This window comes from Castanea sativa, chromosome 1 (assembly GCF_040712315.1).
Source record: "Castanea sativa cultivar Marrone di Chiusa Pesio chromosome 1, ASM4071231v1".
Classification (NCBI taxonomy): Eukaryota; Viridiplantae; Streptophyta; class Magnoliopsida; order Fagales; family Fagaceae; genus Castanea; species Castanea sativa.
Window position 1 is genome coordinate 84,520,355 of NC_134013.1, and position 17,849 is coordinate 84,538,203.

Here is a 17,849-nt window from a genome sequence, read left to right on the forward strand (position 1 = left end):
CATCCTTTGAGAGTGAGAGATTCTTGAGTGAGAAACATCAAAAGACCTTCGAGACACTTAATCTTAAGAGAAACATTTGGGCTGAGAGATGGGTTCTTTTAGATGAGTTAGATCCCAAGATTAGAAGGAACTTTGAGTGTCAGAGTTGGTTGCCTTTGTTAGATATTTCTCACCCCCCCTCTGGCTACCTTGATTAGAGAGTTCTATTTGAACCTCTCCATCCACGTCTATGATTCCAACATTATACTTAAGAGTTGGATACGAGGTGATGATTACACCATTACCCCTTCGGTAGTGGCTGCTGCTCTTGGGGTGTGCCTTGTTAAGCATCCTGTCTACCTTTATGATGAGTCTCTTCCTCTAGACGACATCATGTTTTACATCACTGAGTCTTCTATCTAGTGGGGTTCTGATCCTCGAATCACTACTGCTGAGCTCTCTGAGGTTCACTATCTTTTCTTTCGGATTGCTTGTCATTCCTTGTGGCCTATTTCTCATCTACACACCATCCCTATTAAGCGATGTGTGTTTTTGTATGCTCTTGTTATTGATGCTTCTATCAGTTTTCCTCATCTGTTTATTCGTTCTTTGAACGAGGTTTATCGGAGTAGTTCTACTGTTCATGCTCTTTTCTTCCCTATTTTTATTCATAGGATTCTTCTCCATCTTGGTTTAGAGGAGTTTCCCGCATCTGAGCCTGTTCATATTATTGCTCCTATAGGTGCCACATTTCTTAGGCAAAGGGCTGCTCAGTTAAGAGCAAGCTCTAAACGTCCTAGGGTTGACTCTTCAGGTGTTGTACCTCCTCCTCCCTCCTCTATAGGTGATACTTCTGCTGAGGCGTCTGACGATCCTGCTGCTGCTGATGTTCCTCCGCCATCTACTTCGGATAATTCAGACATTCGACATAAGTTGGAGGTTATCATGACTGTTCAGGCGGCTCATGGTCAGCTTTTGGTGGACATGTTTGATGAGCTTTGTGCCTTGCGAGCAGATTTGGAGAGTATTAGACTGCCAACTCCTTTTAATGATGAGTGAGTGCCCTTTGGCAATTCGTCACAAAAAAGGGGGAGTGCATATATGGTGTAGAGAGGAGTTTTTGTAGTTAGGGGGAGATTTTTTGAGTTGTTTGGAGTTGTGGAGTTTTTAGATTGTATCTAGGTGCTTCACTTTGTATGTATCTTATTGGCTCATGATGTTTACGTTGGATTGTCCATGATAGAGGGAGATATTTTTGTTTTGTTTATCTGTTTCTTGTTTCACATTGTGCTACATTGTTTTTTATCTATATTGATGAGCTTATTCATGTTATATGTCTTGTATTTTATGTTTATGTGAAATTAAGAAGTTATGTTGTTTTACTTGTATTTTCCACACATGCGTTTATGTATTTGTTAAGTATTACAGGAATATACAGGTTGATTCAGTCGTACTACTGTCTACACTTGCAACTGATGGATAGTAGTTAGGTTGAATTTTTTATGATGAACTTTGTTTTTGTAATGGGCTATTTATATGTAAACTTTGAGCATTTTGTTATGTTTGTGTTTTGTCACAGATTACCAAAGGGGAGTTTGTTAAGTTCTAAGACCTTTAAGTTTACATGTATTAGAACTCTAATTTGTAATGTTGGCAAACCATGATCAAAACATTTAAGTCTTGTTTAGACTGCTCAAAGTATGTGTCTTTAATGTAAAGTTGGAATTGAGTTGCTGCAAAATTTACTGTGCAATTCTGTCTGGCTTGATCGATCGAGAATTGGATTCAACCAATTGAAAGTCATGCAGATTATTTTTCTGCAGAAAATTCCAACTTAACCCAAGCTCATTTTGCATGTAGAGTTTTATGTTTTGCCCTAGGTATAAAAGGGAAAACCCTAGCCATGTTTTTAGGGGTTGTTGTTGCTGTGTGTGTGGATCTTCTATGAGATCTAGATGTGTTTACCTTTACACATACTTAGGGTTATCAAGGATCAAGACTATGTCAAGAACTTGGTGATCATTTAGTTGCTGCATTAAGAGCTTAACGATATACAAGCAAGAGTGCTTGTGCTTGCTGGGAATCCAAGAAGGAAATAGTCTGTGAACTTAGAGCTGTCATGTGGTCGTGGTAGTAAGTTTCTTTCTCGAGGTAGCAATAGGATGTTAGTGGTCTAAGTCGCTATTGTGTAAACTTCAATTTCTTCATAGTGGATTCAGTTTTACCTTGAGGATAGCTAGGTTAAATCCTCCCTAGGTTTTTTACTGGTTTGGTTTTCCTGGGTCATCATATCATTGTGTTATTTATTTTTTCCGCTGCTTTGCATGATATGATATATTTGTGTTAACCTAGATTTGCATAATTTACCTAAGTTAATAACTTAGCTAAATAACTAAGTTAATTTGGTTGTTTTAAGGGGTCTAAAAACGTACAAAATCAAATATCAATAAGAGCCTAATTAGCTTAGCAAAAATAAACTAAAAAAGAATACAACATAAAAATAAATATGGTAATTTTTTTTATAAAAAAAAAAATCAAGGCAATGAGAGAATTTTATACAAAATCTACATTCATTTTTGCACCAACAAATCTATACGACTTCATATTACATATAAATTAACGTTATTTTCTATTATAAATTATTACATATAAATAAACCTCATTACATAAATATATTCTACACTGATATGATTTTGGAGATCATTCACCTAACAATCTTCACTCAAGCATCCTCCTTCTAAAGTCTCATCTCTTTTCTTTAAACCTGCATGTGAACAATTTTAAGTGTAATAGTTTCAGCCAATGGTTTTGAGTAAATAAAAGTCACTTTTGCCCAAATCTAAGTGCCCTTTTTTCTCCTTTTGGAGTGTGGGTGGGTCTTGTCTTTTGTAATTGCATGCTCTTACTATGCAAAACCAAAAACAAAAGATCCTAGAGTTTTTTATGTTTCAACATCTTATAGCCTTACACATCATCAAACACCATCATCATGAGAAGTTAATTCTGTGAAGCAATGTGAAAAAGAGTTGGAAGACGTTATCTAGCAAACTGACTAAAGCCATCCTCTTCATATATTCATTGCATGCATATGTGCAAGATAAAAAATAAGTTTTGTTTTCTTTGCTCACCATGACCAATATATATCAATCCTAATTGAGCACATATGAATTCAAAATAAAGATAGGAGTTTTGATTTTTATCTGCAGTGATTTTTCACTTTCATCAACCAACACCATTTGTTATAATGAAGAGCTACGTCATTGTACAGTTTATATATGGTATAGAATACGAGTAATGGCAATTGACAACACAGCCACATGCATCTTATTTCATTCATATATACTTTAGTTCATCTTATTCATTCAAGTCAAAATTTACTTCTCAAAGCAATGAAGGACACCACAATGATGTAATTATTTACAGTATACTTAATCCAAAAGTTCAAACTTTGAATCTGAGTATCATGAATAACCTAAACCTGAAACAAGAGATTATCCATGATATATTTTACATAATTTTCAAGTAATAAATTATGAACCCAACTTTGGAGAATGAGTTCATCTCTTAAAGATTTAGGCAGAAAACGATGTCTATGATGAATAGGGTACATCCTGCATAGATGCATCACCATGCCTTGAACTTGGAGAAAGACTACCGTTGTCATCGTGTATAACCACATCATCTGATCCTTCTGTGGAATTCCTGGAGTGATTTTGCATATCATCAATACCAGGTGAAGGTTCAGAAACCTCAAGAGTTGCTACGACATGTACCCTTGGTTCTTCTCCCTTAAAGGTATGTGAAGAGAGATCTTTTTGGTCAAAATGTTTTGCCATTTTAACTAATTTGGACCAATAGGAGTCGGCAAGATTTTCGTCACTCAAAACAGGCCAATGTGAGTAAAATAACTTAAACACACAAACCAAGAGTGAGACTAGAGAAGCGATTCCAGTGATGAGGAAGAGGCCCCCAAAACTGTCCACACCAAGACTATGACTATTTGGAGAGATTCCGGTGTTTTGATCTTCACAAGTAAGCTGACTTGAAAAGTACTTATTCTCAATTGCTTTGAATTTTCGATCTATTTTGTGTGACATTCAAGATTGCCCTCCACATGTGAGGGACAAAAGGAGATCCTTGTGGGAATACCTAAATAAACAAGTTAAAAAATTATAGCATTTAGGAATAAAAAATAGAGGAGTCCATTTCACAAGAATTACTATATGAATTCTTTTTTTTTTTTAGTAAACAATAATACTTATTAAAACACACATGAAAATAGTAGAACTAATGTCATGATTGAGGTTAAATATTAAAAATTTAAAGGTATATCCAATGTCACATTATTTAAATTTTGAAATAATGTGACACAATGTACACTCTTAAATTTAGAAAATAAAATTTTAATAGAGAGAGTGAGAGACTCACAAAGCCAAATCCATCGGTTTGGTAGAGGGATCCAACTGTAGTATACTTAGAGGGATAATTTGCAAGGAAGATCTTTAAATAAGGGATTTCATCAAAAATAGCTGCAACCCCGCCATTGCGAGTTCCGTTTGATAGTGCTTCATGATACTCTTCAAGGGTCTCATATGGTTTCAACATGGACTCATGGATATCTAATTGTTCTTTTAGAAGCTCCTTACAAAGGAATTCTTTTGATATCCAACAAAATAACGATTCTTTTTAATCTCTTTTACATCAACAAATGTAGGTTGCAATCTCTATACTGTTAATATTGAGGTTAGGCTAGCAATATAACTTTGAGTTAGGATGAGTACCAAGAAAATCCATATGACTAGCACAAATCTTGAGCAATTATTTACCACTTTCTCCCCTGCAAATACCATTGAATTATTATTACTATGCATGTGCGTAACAAATACCCATGCTTTGATTTGAATTGAACCACAAATAGAGAGATTAAAATCTCCTTTATGTTTTGAGCGTAACACTTAACCCATTGTGATGTTGTTTTATGCATAAGCCATTAGTTATGTAACATAACCTTCTTTAAAAAAAATTTAATGTAATACAAAATCCCCTTTTGGCATTGTTTATTGTAAAAATGCATATTTATATACGGACATGTGTTGTCATATGAGCAACTTACCCTTTATTTTCATGGATGCATAATGGGTAACACATAAAATTATATTATGGAGTTTCATGCTTTATGGAGAAAAAATAATGGGCTTGCATACTTTTCCCTAAAATCTTTCTACAAGATTGAAGAAATTTACTATGAGCAAAGGGTAGTGTAGAGAAGGAGAACCAGAAAATCAAGCCAAGTTGTTGCTCTGGAGGGCCTCGAAACTCAGTGTCTCGGTAGTTCAGTCACAGCAGCACACGTTGGTGAACAAGCCGGCCACTCCTCACAGTATTACGGTAGACGTGGACAAAGACAAAGCATTAAATTCGAACCATCAAGCTGCCGAGGAGGAGTTACAATCCGATATGTATCCAGGAGTTAATGTAGTTAATGAGGGGAGTAATGTCAATCATAAAGCACCATTTTCCCAAACGAATCCCACTAAATTCAGTATGCAATTAAATGGCATTGATTCGGATATACACAAAAAAGGAAACAGAGGTAACGTGTAAGATATGGACAGCAAGTCTTCAATCCCACCACGCCGCACAGATTTAAATGGAGAATATGAAGGAGAATTTAATGAGAATAAAAATTCAAACATTGATTGTGTCCAGCTCAGCAATTCTCATGCAACATGTAAATGAAAAAGAATTGATCGTGAGCCTCACGTGCGCAGCCAGTCCCCTACTTCGCTGAATCTCACAGAAAAGAAAAGAACATGCAATGATGTAGAAATAGACCTGCCTGAGTTATTGAATAAAAAAATCCAAGTTTCGAAGGCAGAAGTTCAAGAAATTTCAATGGTGGAGGCTACAGGGCAACCCCACCAAGAACAATGAGTCTGATCATGTGGAACTGTCGTAGGCTTGGGAACTTACATACAAGGAAAGAGCTTGAAAGAATGATTCTAGCAAAAGATCTCTTTGCCGTGTTTTTAGCCGAAACATGGGCGGATGAAACAAGGCTAAAAGAAATACAACGTAATATGAATTTTGATAATTTATTTTTTGTTGAACGAAATAATAGAGGTGGAGGATTGGCATTGTATTGAAGTAACTCAATAAATTTGAATGTTGAATCTTTTTCTAAAAATCATATTGATGCTATTATTAATAAGGGTGTAGGGGATGCTTGGAGATTCACAGGATTTTATGGTGAGCCAGTGACGCATAAACGCCATGAATCATGGGATATGCTTCGTCAACTCAACAACAGATTCAAATTGCCATGGCTTTGTGCAAGAGATTTCACTGAGATAGTGAGAAGTTCTAAAAAGCTAGAGGGTTGTTGCAGAAGTCATGCCCAAATGTAGCTATTTCATGACATTATTGATGAATGTGGATTTATTGACCTTAATTTCATTAGGTCAAAATTCACTTGGCAGAAACACTTTGCTGATGGGCACTCCATTTAGGAAAGATTGGATCAAGGCTTTGCAAACAATGATTGGTTTATGAAATTTGTTGGAACAAAAATTCACCACCTCTCCTCCAATGCTTTGGACCATTGCCCATTATGGATTATTCCGGATGGTCTAGAAATCTCATTCAGATTTGAAGAGATGTGGTTATCCGACAAAGGGTGCACAAATGTTGTTGAAGCGGTGTGGACATCCCATGAAGAGGCCGATCCTAGCATCAAGGTGATCAAGAAGATAAAAAAAATGTGGAAAAGAACTACAAGAATGGAACCGAAAGCATTTTGGAAATGTGAGAAGGGAGCTTGAGAAAAAAAAAATTATTGAGGGAGGCTGAGGAAGAAGCTATGAGAACAGGAGTTAGTTCCTAGGTTAGAGATCTTAAAAAAGAAATAGATGAGCTAGTGGACAAAGAATATAGAATGTGGTTCCAAAGGTCTAAGGTGTTGTGGGCAACCAATGGAGACAAGAATTCAAAATTCTTCCACTGCCATGCCACCCAAAGGAAGAGGAAGAATTCAATCCTAAAAATCTGCAAAGCGGATGGGGAGTGGAGTTCGGATATGGATCAAGTCATAGAGACGTTAATTACCTATTTCAAGGAGCTCTATACCTTGGCAAATCTGCCACCATGTGAGGCAGCCACAAACTCAATCAACCAAGTGATCAGTGATAAGATGAATGAACAACTCTCCCGGGAATTTCAGGCTTGGAAAGTGCAACAAGCTATAAAACAGATGGCTCCACTAAAGGTACCAGGTCCTAATGATATGCCCCCCCCCCCTATTTTTTTAGCATTATTGGAATTTAATTAGAGAAGATGCAATTGATTTAGTTCTTACTTTCCTTAATTCACCATCTTTACTCGAGCACCTAAACCATACTTTTATTACTCTCATCCCAAAGAAAAAAAATCTTGAACATGCTTCTGATTTTAGGCATATTAGTCTTTGTAAAGTCTTATATAAGATTTTTTCGAAAGTCTTAGCAAATTGGCTTAAATGCATTTTACCAAAAATTATCACTGAACACCAAAGTGCCTTCACCAAAAGCCGCCTTATTTCAGATAATATTTTTGCAGTGTTTGAATCCCGACATAGCATGCAAAAACACAAAGGGAAAGAGGGTTTCATGGCAATCAAACTTGACATGAGCAAGGCCTATGATAGGGTGGAATGGCCTTACCTAGCAGCTACCATGAAAAAATTGGGGTTCAATGACAGATGGATTAAACTTCTTATGTTATGTGTTACTACTGTTTCCTACTCCATTCTTGTCAATGGGGAACCCAAAGGATTAATCCATCCATCAAGGGGCATCAGACAAGGAGGTCCCATCTTCCTATTCTTGTTCCTACTATGCACAGAGGGCTTTCATGGCCTAATCAGTCAAGCAGCAGCATAGGGTGATATTCAAGGGTATTCTTTATCTAGAAATAGTCCTTGCCTAACCCACCTCTTTTTTGCAAATGATAGCCTCTTGTTTTGCAGGTCCACAGTTCAAGAATGTCAAAAAATCCTAGACATTCTAGATACATATGGCAGGTGTTTGGGTTAGCAGATTAATAGAAACAAGACTTCCATATTCTTTAGCAAATCCACTGATGAGGGCACAAGAGACCACATTAAGCTTGCATTGGGAGTAGAGGAAATAAGACAATATGAGAAGTACCTTGGTCTTCCATCTCTTGTTGGAAAAAATAAAATGGCCAGCTTTAATTACATCAAAGAAAGGGCATGGAGGAAAATTCAAGGATGGAAAGAGAAGCTCTTATCACAAGAGGGAAGGGAAATTCTAATCAAGGCTGTGGTTCAAGCAATTCCAAGCTACACCATGAGTTGTTTCAAACTCCCTTTGGGTCTATACTCAGAAATTGAAAGCCTTATAAGGAAGTTTTGGTGGGGTCAGAAAGGAGAAAGGAGACAGGAGGAAGATTCATTGGGTCAAGTGGGAAACATTATGTCTTCCAAAATCTGAAGGGGGTATGGGCTTCAAAGACTTGGCCCTTTTCAACGATGCACTACTTGCAAAACAAGCATGAAGACTTTTCCACAATAAGAATTCCCTATTTTATAGGGTCTTCAAATCAAAATTCTTTTTGAATTGTTCGATTTTAGAGGCCTCAAATTCTCATTCAGGATCCTATGCTTGGCAAAGTATCCTAAAAGGACGTGATGCTTTATTGAAAGGTGTTAGATGAAGAGTAGGAAGTGGGGAGTCCATTAGTGTGTGGCTTGATGCTTGGCTGCCATCATTGGAGCACCCATGGATCCAATCACCAATTGTAGTAGGTTTTGAGGATATTAAAGTCCAAGACCTTATAGATCCTGTGACACACAGCTGGGATGATTGTCTAATTCAAGGTTTGTTCATCACTCAAGAGGTAAGATTGATAAAGAGTATGCCCTTATGCACTACCTCTATTGCGGACACACTCACATGGCCATTCAATGCATCGGGCACATACACAGTCAAGTCAGGCTACAAGTTCTTAGCAAAGGAAGAACTCCACAATCAATTTCCTGGTCACTCGGATCACAACAGTGAGTTATGGAAGCTGATTTGGGGTCTTGATGTTCAAATCAAAATTAAAAAATTTGTATGGAGGTTAAGCAGGGATGCGATTCCAGTGAAGAAAAACCTAAAGAAGAGGAAGATATTGGATGATGACAAATGCGATCACTGTGGGCAAGCTAAAGAATCGGTCTTACACGCAATCTGGGAGTACGCCAAGCTTTCTACAATTTGGGATGCCATTCCAGAATTTTCATTCCGCCAAGCCCACTCATTTGCAGACTTAAAGGAACTGCTTCTCTACGTCTCAAATGCAGGTAGCAAGGTAGAACTAATGATGGTCATCAAGAAGAACATTTGGTTTCATAGGAACCAATTGAGAGTGAACAACAACGACAACCTCATCTCGCAAGCACTTCAAACTTCTCAAAAAACCTTAACAGATTACCAAAAGGCATGTAGAGTTCAAAGAGCTCAAAATATCATCCCACCACCAACTCGAGCTGCATGGCACCCTCCACCTGATGTCTATTTGAAAATTAACTTCGACGGGGCAACATTCAAGGACATAAATAAGGCAGGCTTAGGGGTTGTTATTCGGGATGGTTTTGGTTAGGTGCTAGCCTCTCTATCAGAGCAGATTCCACTCCCTTTCTCTTCGGACTTGGTTGAAGCCATGGCAGCAGCAAGAGCTCTCTTTTTTGCTGCAGAACTTGGTTTCTCAAGATTCATATTAGAAGGGTATTCAGAATTGATAATCAAAGCACTACAGAGCAAGGAAGACTCACTAGCACCCTTTGGTCACATCCTAGCTGCAGCCAAATCCACAACAGATGTCAACTGTATTTCATTTTCCCACATTCATAGATGTAAAGTTGTGATTTACAACTATTTTGTGTTGGCTTTAATCCCGTGTCAAATTTGATTGTAATTTTATTCAATCTTTTATACCTTATATTTATTGTGGGATTAAATTGTAAGGGTTGCGTGATAGAGAAAGAGAGTGTGTGAAGACTCCAGCATTTGAAGATAGAAGAGTTTTCATGGGTAGCTCGAGACTAATCATCCCGCGAAGTGATGCATGTGCCTCGCACATGACTGGAATGCAAAGAGTCATGATAGATGGTGACAGCTGATTTTCGCGAGTGTCTCGCGGGTAAGGCCTTCTCGTGAGATACCCGCGAAACAGTTTGTTTTGCTATTTTGTCCTATCTGCTCCACTACATCCTCATACACTATATATACCATAATTACCCACATATTGAGTAGAGAGCTTTTCAGAAGAAAAAACCCTAGCTTTAAACCCTTGAGAGTATGAGATTGTCATACGCACAATTCTACACACCATTCGTTGTGGTTTTCTTCAACTCCTACCTCTCCATTTCTAAATCCTTGAAAGGTTGATAGCCCAAGCACTTACCACACCCATACTGAGTGTCCAGTGAGTTTTTGGTGCTACTAGGAAGTATTGGAAGAAGCCAAGTTTTGGCAAATGCAATTGGGCGCATTGCAGGATCCGGAAAGCTAGACAAGACACGGTTCCGAGAAGCCTTGTTGGAGTAGGAGTTTGGAGGGCTTAGGTGTATTGGGTAGATTAGGTTTTGAGGGTCTTTTGCTATTCGTGTATCCCAATTTATTATTTAGTGGATCGATTTACCGCTTAGAGGGCGGCGAAGAGGTTTTTTGCCGAGTTCTTCGATTTCCTCTTCGATAACATATCGAAGTGTTATCTTGTGTTTGCATCTTTTTTCCCTACTCTTTTAGCTTTCTTTTTACTACTGTGCTTTAATTAATATGGCTTAGAGTAGTTGTTTTGTTTGTTCACTCATATTTACTCTATTCCGCACTTAGTTTAAGTTAGAGTAAAATCAACCGATCCATAATCTTTTAATTTGGGGTCTAAACAACTCTTGTGTTTTTAACACAAATTCAAGCTTTCAATTGGTATCAGAGCGGGTGCACTTGTTGTGGTTTCATTACCTAAGTGCAATCCAAGACCCTTTTATGATGGATTGGTCATAATCTCTCAATGCTCCACCATTCTTTAATGGGAGCAACTATGCTTTTTGGAAAGTCCATATGAGGGCATTTCTCTATTCTATAAATGAGTCTGTATGGGATTCTGGTGAGAATGGGTATGTTAGACCCATAACAACCAAGTCCGAATGGGACAAGGCAGCACTTGCTTTGGAAAATGCCAATAGCAAAGCAATTAACGCTATATTTTGTGGTGTGTCTACAGATGAATTTCACAGGATATCGCATGTAAAAACCGTCAAGGAAGCTTGGACGATTCTTGAGACTATCTACGAAGGTACCAAGAAAGTCAAGGACACAAAACTCCAAATGCTTACCACTCGATTTGAAGAGCTTAAGATAAGTGACGATGAGTCATTTGATTCATTCTATGGGAAGCTCAACAAAATTGTGATTGCCAAGCTCAATCTCGGTGAAAAGATTGAGGATGCTAAGGTGGTGAGAAAGATCTTGAGGTCCTTACCGGAGAGCTACCTTGCGAAGGCTAATGTTATAGAAGAAAGCAAAGATTTGGATGAGATTAAGATTCGAGAGCTAATTGGATCTCTTCAAACATATGAACTTGGACTGCCTTCTCACAAGCCAATCAAATCACTTGCACTCAAAACCATCAATGAGTGGATGGACGACTCTTTCGAAGAAGATGATGTGGAAAAAGAAGTAGCATTCCTTGCAAAGAACTTCTGAAAATTTCTGAAGATGAAGAATAGTGGGAAGTCCTTTAGCAAAGGAAATTTCTCATCATCCAAAGGTGGTAGAAAGGAGTTCAAGAAGAAAGATGGGAAGGACTTTCAAACCCCCTAATAAGTTGTATGCTTTGAATGCAACGGCCATGGACACATTAAGAAAGAATGTCCCAACTACTTGAGAGGGAAGGGTAAGGTGTTTGTCACTACTCTTAGCGACTCCGAAAGCTCAAATTTAGACACAGAAGAAGAGTGTGGTAGTGACGAGAAGGGCTTTCATGACTATTACCTCTATTGAATCTAAAGATGATTTGAGCACTTTGGTAAATGAATTTGGTGAGCATTCCGAGGGTGAGGAAGTTGAAGAATTGGAAGATGAAGATGTATGCCAAATAAAGGAGAGAGCAACCTTCAAGAAGCATATGATTCTTTGCTAGAAGATTATGGAAAATATACCAAGGTTACGAACCATGCTGTGAGAAAGATGAAGAAGATTGAAGAAGAGCATAAGTGTACTCTTGTGCAACTTAAAGAGGCAAAATGTGAAGTAGGAAGACTCAAGTGAGAGCTAGTTGAAGCTTATTCTAAGATCAAGTTTCTAGAGCTTGAAATAATCTAAGCTAATTTCAAGGTTGAGCATATCTCCACCAAGAAACTTGATAGTGTATTGTCCTCACAAAAATCCTCACATGATAAGACTGGTTTGGGTTATACCGGAGAAGGAAGCTCTAACAGTGAACCGAAGAAACAAGTAAGGTTCGTATCAACGAAGAATGTTGAGAAACTTAAAGAAGTGACACCTGAGATTGAGACCCCTGTTGCTGAGAAAAGAACCATTGGTGTAAGACCAAAAGATAAAGGGAAGTCATTACCCAAAAATCAGAGGGGGCCTCAAGTGAAGCATGTGTGTGATCATTGTGGCGTTCAAGGGCACATAAGACCCAACTGTTTCAAGCTTTATGTACTCAAGAAAGCTGATTCTATGCGTGACCAAGAAAGTTCAAAGAAGAAACCAAAGGGAACACAATTCAAGGGAGAAAATGAAGAACATCTCATTGGAGACGTCATGGAAATGCTGAAGAACATCTCTCTATACCTTGCTAGTTTCACTCCGAGGTTGGAAAGCTATGTTGGTCATGCACCTCCATTCAAGGCTCTCACCCAAAACACTTGAAAAGTGTGGGTGAAGAAGGGTACCCATGCATGATTATTTCCTATGTCTATGATTTAATTCTTTCAATGTTTAGGGTCATAGGTTCATGCATTATGTCATGCAAAATCTTCTTGTATCATTACTTTCGATTTATAGCATGTTTCTTTTGCTAGCTGCTTTTTATTTTTCCTTTTGTTGATCTTACTTTTCTTGCTATGTTTTTGAGTGTGTTGAAAAATTCAAAAACTCATAAAAATTGAAAAATCTTCAAAAAGTTTGATTGCTTGTATTGTGTATATCACATGTGAGTTTGGCCTAATACTTTTGTACTAATGGCATAGTGCATTTTTGAGCTTAGCTTGTTTTCTATGCACATCTATCTCTATGGAAAAAACTTGAAATTTATGTGTGATTTTTGTAAATCGATCTTCAAGCCTGTCATGAATGATTAGTCAATAGTCTTGTTGGTCTTGATACATGCGTAGACTTGTGCCTATACTTTTCCCATGTTTTTATATTTTTTTTGCTTAAAGAGCTCATCAAATGTAAATCTCAAAATGAAAAGAAATATTGAGATGCAAAAGCCATCACACATACTAGTATTTGACTAGGAAATAGGAAAAGCGACTTGTATTGAAATGTATGGTACCTCAAAAAGCCAAAAGGCTCACTTACACAGTTGAAATATAAAAAATTTCAGGCATCAATCTCAAAATGAGATGTACTTTGTTCAAAATGATCAAATGTTATGATTTGTAAATAAGCCAAATGAAAAGCTTCAAAGAAATATAATCATTTTCTTGTGGGAGATTATATATGTTCATTTCTATAATTGAGATAGTCTACTTGACTTAGTACTAGTTGTGTATGAGTTGATTGAATTGATCATTGAAGCCTCACTCTAGACTAAGGACTATTCCACATTTGATACTAACACACAACACACAAGATTTTGTCCAATGAATGCTTATTTCATTTATGTGATTGTACATGATCAAATGTGATGTGTATACTCAATTTCTTTCCGATCAAATCCAAAAAGATTTTTGAGTATTTTATATGTTTTTGAAAGTGTTTTTATACTTTCATGCTTTGAGTTTTTGTTCAAATGCATTTTTGTGTTTTTCTTCAAAAACTAGTTCAAAGGCTGTTTTATGAGAAGCTCGCGACTTAGAGCTTCCCGCGAAATGTGCTTAAGGGAAATTAAAAAGTCACATTTTCATATGAAGAGTCTCGCTACTGCATCGCAAGTATTTCGCGACTAAACTCTACTTGTGAAATGTTTTTAGGCAAAAGCTGGAAATTTTCAATTTCATACAGAGGTTATCGCGACTGTGTCGCTACTAAAAGCTTCTCGCGAAAGCTTCTTTGTGTCTTGCGACTAATATCGCAACTACCTAACCCGTGAAAAATGCGTGTTTCCAGTTTTTATGTAGTAGATGTGACATTTTTTTGAAAATCATTTCATTTCCCTCACTTTGCTTCTCTCGAACCCCTCTCAACCCAAATCTTATTTTCACTCAAACCCCATCATTTTCAAGCAAAAATCTTTGCAAAATCACTTCAAGGTATGTTTTCCTAAACGTTGTTTTCACTTTTGTCTTAAATTTTGCAGTTTTAAGCTTAGAGTTTTAAAAATTAGGGATTTTCAAAAACTGGGTTGGGGTTCTTATTTTTGTGAAAATTTCTTCAAAATTTTGTTTGGGCTGAGTCCCATTTGCTGTGTTTGTATCTGTGTTGGCCCCTTGTGGTATTCAAAACATGTATTGAGGTATTTTTCATCATGTTCATGCATTATTCAAAGGTGTTGCTCATTATTGCATGTTAGGTGTTTGACAGAATATCCTAGTGACATCCTTGTGTTGTTTTGGACTCAAATGAGTTCCAATACTTGGGTTTACTCTTGATTGAACATGTTTGACATGTTTTGGTCAATGAGTGTGTGTTTTTACACAATGTGCCCATTTTGTGCCTCACAATGCCATGCCATGCATCACCCAGGCACTCACTAGGTATCCTCTAGGCACACCCCATGTACCTCCTGCTACACTCACATGCATCAGCACATGCACACACATGCACAATCACTTTCTTCATGCTTTATGCTTCTGTGTTCATATTTTTAACACTTATAGCATGTTGTTTTAAGTTTGTTTGCTCTATTTTGAGTTTGTTATGTTCTATTTTAGGTTGTTTTTACTTCTGTTTTGGACTAACTTGAATCTAATCAAGTTTTGTGGTCTGTCTTATGTTTGTGCACCCGTTTCTTTGTTTTTTGTTATTTATGTGCAGATGTCTCCCACCAAACATTCAGCTTCTAAGAAACCAACTTCAAAGCGTGCATTCATAGATTTTGACAACTTTAAGTCTATTGAGGTAGACTTGAAGTATAATGACTCCTACAAAAGAGCAACCATTATCATGGAAAGGGTTGTGGAGTTAGACACTCTTGAGGACACTAGCATACTTGCAGTTTTCAGGGAATGGACGTGGACAAAATTGCTGAATTCAGTTGGAGTAGTGTATTCAAAGATTATCAGAGAGTTTTTCTCCAATGCTAGTATTGAAGGAGATAATATAAACTGTTGGGTAAGGCACAGAGAGTTTGTCATCACTAAGGACAGCATTCAAGAGTTCTTAGAAGTTCGTCCTCCCTCTTACCCAATCACGGTGCAATATGAGCATAGATTGGAATCTATTGAGGAGATGATGAGGGTACTTGGTGGTACTTCTATGAAAACCTCCATGAACATAATCCCATTCAGTCCAGAGATGAGGACCTTTGCTCATGTGATGATCAGCAATTTATACCCAATCACCAACCTCACTACATTGTCTACTCCAAAGACAATCTTTTTATATGATCTCTTCACCCACAAAGAGATTGAAATTTGTGGACACATCCTCCACCTTTTGAAGAAGAGTATTGAGAAGCAGAACTCTAAAACAGTCGTGCCATTCCCTTCACTCATAATGGGCCTAATTGCAAAGACAAGGCTCAAACTTCCTAGTGGTCTCACTGTGGTTCAGAGGGACTATCCTATTGGTGGACACACAGTGACTCAAAGCACAACTCACATCAAAGGATCAAAGACTGGCACTTCTCAAATTCCAAGGACTGCTGTTCAAGAAGAAGGTGGAGACACGGAGGATGAGATTGATAGATTCACTTCTGCCCTAGAGACTTTAGCACAGCCATCCTCTTCAGCACCTACACGAGGATCCGATCGTCTTGATCACCTTCTTACAATGGTAGATCAGATATATGGCATGCTCGAGTCTCATGTGCATCATACCGCGGATCAATTTGCTTACATCCAAGGCCAGATCATTGCATTATCATCTTAAATTGAGGATATGGCTGTGGCGCAGGGATTCGATTTAGAATCCAAGTAGTTCTAGCTCCTTTGGCCATTCCGGTCAAAAAGGGGGAGAAAATTTTGAGGGGGAGCATAGCGGAGCATAGTGTAGCACATACACTTCATAGATTTTTTGGTTAATTTTTGGTGGTTTAGTTGTTTACTTTCTTTTGCCATAGTTTAGAACTCTTTTATTTACATTGCTTTCTTTTAAAGCTTTAAGTACTTTGTTTTAAATTCAGTTTAATATTTAGTACTTTGTGTTTATCTCATTGCTTTGTAGCATTTTTTTCGGTACTTATAGTTTATCTTGAGTACTACACTCTTGTACCCTTGTTGGATTTTATATCCTTAATGCAAATACTTTGGTATTTTGCATTGGTTGAGTGTTTTGGACATACAATTGATTCTTGTTTTGCACTTAATTGCATTGTGTGTCCGGATGATCGTTTACTAGTTAAATGATCATTATAGTCATTCTGTAATGACTGTTCTTGTATGATCAAGTTATGCTTCATTGTTTATATCTTGACGTTTATCTTGATCGCATTATACTTGCTCCTATACGTACCTTGTATTCAACTTGTCATGAGCTTAATGAAAGTTTTGTTTGTGTGCAAGTGTTTCAAGACGTGCAAGTGCTTCACAGCTTCTAGATTAGGTGTGAGTGAGTTTTTCCACTGTTCCCAAACTCACGTTTAAGTCTAGAGTCAGTTATAGGGTGTTTTGTCACGGAGTAGCCAAATGGGGAGATTGTAAAGTTGTGATTTACAATTATTTTGTATTGGCTTTAATTTCGTGCCAAATTTAATTGTAATTTTATTCAATCTTTTATACTCTGTATTTATTGTGGGATTAAATTCTAAGGGTTGTGTGATAGAGAGAGAGAGTGTGAAGATTCAAGCATTTGAAGACAGAAGAGTTTTCATGGGTAGCTCGCGACTAATCATCCCGTGAAGTGATGCATGAGCCTTGCACATGACTTGAATGCGAAGAGTCATGACAGATGGTGATAGCTAGTTTTTGCGAGTGTCTCGCAGGTAAGACCTTCTCGCGAGATACCCGTGAAACAGTCTGTTTTGCTATTTTGTCCTATCTGCTCCACTACATTCTCATACACACTATATATACCATCATTACCCACATATTGAGTAAGAGCTTTTTAGAAGAGAAAACCTTAGCCTTAAACCCTTGAGAGTGTGAGATTTTCATACTCACAATTTTACATACCATCCATTGTGGTTTTCCTCTACTCCTACCTCTCCATTTCTAAATACTTGAGAGGTTGATAGCCCAAACACTTACCACACCCATATTGAGTGTCTAGTGAGTTTTTGGTGTTGCTGGGAAGCATTGGAAAATGCCAAGTTTTGGTGAATGCAATTAGGCGCATTGCGGAATCTAGAAAGCTAGACAAGACACAGTTCCGAAAGGCCTTGTTGGAGTAGGAGCTTGGAGGGTTTAGGTGTATTGGGTAGACTAGGCTTTGAGGGTTTTTTGGTATTCGTGTATCCCAACTTATTGTCTAGTGGATCGATTTCCGCTTGGAGGGCGACATAGAGGTTTTTCGCCGAGTTCTTCGGTTTCCTCTTCGATAACACATCGGATT

The 17,849-nt window shown here is 37.6% G+C and overlaps 1 protein-coding gene across 1 annotated transcript; it reads left to right on the forward strand.

The window, feature by feature from the left end:
- The first annotated feature begins 8,892 nt into the window (after window positions 1-8,892).
- LOC142635963 (uncharacterized) lies at window positions 8,893-9,621 on the forward strand. The gene has a single exon (XM_075810015.1). The coding sequence runs from the start codon at window positions 8,893-8,895 to the stop codon at window positions 9,619-9,621; it is 729 nt and encodes a 242-aa protein (XP_075666130.1).
- The last annotated feature ends 8,228 nt before the right edge of the window (window positions 9,622-17,849 follow it).

Excerpts from the sequence above, each read along its gene's own strand:
- LOC142635963 (XM_075810015.1), top strand. The coding sequence starts at position 8,893 with ATGCCCTTATGCACTACCTCTATTGCGGACACACTCACATGGCCATTC.